At 38.2% G+C, this 3,770-nt stretch overlaps 1 protein-coding gene across 1 annotated transcript; it reads left to right on the plus strand.

Annotated features, from left to right (window-relative positions):
* Window positions 1-215: 215 nt before the first annotated feature.
* LOC140828850 (ACT domain-containing protein ACR8-like) lies at window positions 216-3,351 on the plus strand. The gene is made up of 8 exons (XM_073191712.1): window positions 216-332; window positions 414-488; window positions 1,183-1,228; window positions 1,313-1,427; window positions 1,565-1,632; window positions 1,740-2,306; window positions 2,409-2,513; window positions 2,605-3,351. Exons 2-8 carry the CDS (start codon window positions 427-429, stop codon window positions 2,965-2,967), a joined length of 1,326 nt encoding a protein of 441 aa, XP_073047813.1. The 5' UTR covers window positions 216-332; window positions 414-426; the 3' UTR covers window positions 2,968-3,351.
* The last annotated feature ends 419 nt before the right edge of the window (window positions 3,352-3,770 follow it).

Genomic DNA, 3,770 nt, shown 5'->3' on the forward strand with positions numbered 1-3,770 from the left:
GTTTTCAATTCTTACCCAGTTGAATTTTTTTGAAAAAGGAATTGCCAAATTTGGTCAGCACGGGCAGCCAGCATTAGTCACGCATGTGATTGGCCAATACTTCTCTCCGTGGACCCAGCTTTTAAGAAAACTTAAAAAATCCCATTATTTTGGTAATTTTTTTAATATAATCATATTTAAATTTTTAAAAAATAATTATTACCTTATATAAATACTCTCCTTCCTCTTGAGCGAACCAAAGCAATCCAGCCTACTGTGGATGTTTTAGAGAGAGAAATTACTGAACGTGAATGCTTCGTCTGCCAGGGTTTTCCCCAGAGAGAGAGAATAAGGTCCGCAATATCCACTGAGGTCGAATTCACGGTCTTATGAGTTTCGGGAGCCACTGATTTTTGTTTTTTGAATTTTTCAAGGAGTAGAAGTATTATGGAGTGGCCAACGTATTTGGATGAATATGAGAAGCTTATTACTAGAATGTCTACCCCAAGGTTTGATTTCTTCGTCATCTTTCAACTGTGTGTATCAGAGAGTCTCCGCTGTTGAAAGATTCGTTTCTATATTTCTTTTTTTTTTTTTTGGGAGGGGAGAGGGGTTTCTGTGTATCGTTCGGGATTTTAAATTTTATTATCCGATTTTGGGGTGTCATTTTGTGCTTATTACGAGTTTTCTGGTTTGTGGAAAATGTTCTGGGTTCAAACTTTCCACCGGATATTATTGTAAAATTTATTTTCTGGGTTTTTCTAGATAAAGTTGCTCTGATATTTTTGGTGGAAATAATTTTTCTTCTGCGATTTCTCAAAAAACACTCCCCGGTTTGGATTCAGTTTTTTCGTTTTTAAATTACAGCGATTTTCGGGCTTTGTAAGGTCTGTTTAAACTAGAAAGTTTTATAGTTCCCTGTTTATCTCCTTCGACAGAGATTTAACTGAACCTGGTATGTTAGGATTTGATGATTATTCCCTATTTTCCAAATCTCTGGAGAGTTAACGCCTCACTCATTGTTTAATTGAAGAAATCTCTACAGAATTATTCAAAATTTTATGTAATAATTTTATTTTTTTGCTGATTTCTTTCCTTTCAAGTTTCTGTGACTCCGTCAGTTTTCGGTCTTCAATCTTCCCGTCCCTTGAATAAAATTCCAACAATGCCCTCATCTGACTGTTTCCCCGTCGCCATCTGCAGGGTCATGATCGACAATGCTGGTTGCGCAACCGCTACGCGAGTCATGGTAAGCCGCTTATTAGTAAAAGTTAATACAATTCGTATGTAAATTTAGGAATATTGTGGTTAATTAGTTTCTATTTTCTTGCAGATCGATAGTGGGAGAAAGCATAGGATCCTGTTGGATGCAGTTCAAATTCTTATAGATTTGAATCTGTCGATTGAAAAGGCTTATATTTCTTCAGATGGTCTGTGGTTTATGGACGGTGCGTACCCGACACTCGCCGCTGTTTTTTCCCCTTTAGCTTTAAGTGCCCTTTAATCCACATAATAAATGGGCTTTATTGGTTTTCAATGAGGTTGTTCTCACTGTACGGTTTCATATTTCTTGTGAAAGCTGCAGTTTTTCATGTGACCGATATGAACGGAAACAAATTAACCGACGAAAGCGTGTTGAGTTACATTGAACAGGTAATTATTTTTTCTTTTGTAATGATTTATCAAAGTTTAATCAAGAAGATATGGATAAATTTAATTTAATCTGTTGTTAATTGATGATTTTGGCCTTGCTATTGCAGTCTCTTGAGACAGTTCACTGCAAAAGAGCTAGAAGTTTCAACGGCTTAACAGCATTAGAATTAACTGGTACAGATCGAGTTGGTCTTTTGTCTGAAGTTTTTGCTGTTCTATCCGATTTGAACTGCAATGTGGTCGAAGCTAAGGTCTGGACTCACAATGGTCGAATTGCTTCCTTGATTTACATAAAGGATGACCATTCGGGCTCGCCGATTGAGGACTTGCATAAACTAGAAACAATCGAGGCCATGTTGAGGAATGTGCTTAAAGGTGATAATGATATCAGAAGTGCCAGTACCGTCGTCTCGATGGCTGTCACCCATACTGAGAGAAGGCTTCATCAAATGATGTTTGCCGATCGTGATTATGAGAGGAAACCAATAATCAAGACTAGTGGTGATTCCCCTATTGTCTCAGTTCAGAATTATTTGGAGAGAGATTATTCGGTCGTAAATATTCAGTCCAAGGATCGAACCAAGCTTTTGTTTGATGTCATCTGCACGCTAACGGACATGGAGTATGTCGTATTTCATGCCACTGTTGACACAACCGGAGATAGAGCATCCTTGGTATACATATATTCTTTTAACTTTTGTTGAATATTTTCTTGTGGTGTGTCCGACTATTGTATGATTAGAGGTGAAATGGAATAAAATGGTTTTTTATTGTAGGAATTCTTCATGAGACACATGGATGGAACCCCGATTAGCTCAGAAGCTGAAAAACAACGTGTTGTTCTTTGCTTACGAGCTGCAATTGAAAGGAGGGCGTCTCAGGTCTGAAAGTGGTTCTTTAGTCGTTCATTTGATATGGTCTCTTCTCTTGTTCGGTTATAATAATTGAACGTTCTTGTTTCTTTTATCACAGGGTGTGAGGCTTGAGTTGTGTACATCTGATAGAAAAGGACTACTAGCTGATGTGACTCGAACATTTCGTGAAAATGGCCTAAATGTCACAAGGGCTGAGATATCCACGGCCGTTGAAACGGCCCATAATGTTTTTTACGTGACGGATGCCCTAGGGAACGTTCCAGATTCCAAGATAATTGAATCGGTTCGGCAGAGGATTGGCTTGAGTAATCTGAAAGTAAAGGAACTGCCCTTTATATACCACCAAAAAGGCGAAAAGGAAGAGGCCACGGTGGGTACGGGAGGTGCCATGTTGTTCTCAATTGGAAGCCTTGTGAGGAGGAATCTATACAATTTGGGATTGATCAGATCCTATTCTTGATTGGTAAAAAGCAACTTGTGAGGCGAGATATTCTTTTCTTAGAGGGGTAGTATAATGAGCTGGGCATTTTGTACATAGTAAATGGCATTTACTTACAAAGTGGATTTATTTGGTGAAGGTAGTTAAAAGTAGTTGGCTGGACAGGTTTCGGAAATATATGCACAGAGAATGGTAGATGCAATGGGGGCCCATTCTTTTCTTTTTAAATGTTGGTTTGTTAGAAGGGGGAGAGATTTGAAATTGGTTGGGGGAGTCGGGAATTCTTAGAGTGAAAAGTCTTGGGTTGGTGGTCATTACTTGTCTCCCTTAGCTGGCAGAAAGTGAGCATGTGGAAATCTTGTAAATATTTCTACTTTTATTTTCAAGGAAAGGATTTCTTTCTTACTTTACAACTTTTTTGTGTGTTTGATTTATATTCCACAACCCTTTCTTTGGGACGTCACCCGGTGTGGATGAGTTGAATTAAGTCGAACCATTTCAACTCTAAGCAACTTGAATATAATAGTATGTATGTTACATTGTGTATTCAAACTGGACAATCCATTTAAATAATCTACTAATGCGAGACTTTTCTATGGATCCGTGGTCCGTTGCCCCTAAGGAATTGAATTTCGGACAGCCCTCGAATAATTTCTGCTTTAATTTGCGTGTGTCCTCGAACAACTGGCAATCAGCTTAGTGTAACGTGTACTTTCTGGTTGACATTATCCTTTTTCTGGAATTTATTTGACTTCTGACTTTAAGATGTTCTTTTCATCCAATCGGGTTAAGATTACGTTCCCACGCCTAATTCTTATCTTATT

This window comes from Primulina eburnea, chromosome 4 (assembly GCF_022965805.1).
Source record: "Primulina eburnea isolate SZY01 chromosome 4, ASM2296580v1, whole genome shotgun sequence".
NCBI classification, from domain to species: domain Eukaryota; kingdom Viridiplantae; phylum Streptophyta; class Magnoliopsida; order Lamiales; family Gesneriaceae; genus Primulina; species Primulina eburnea.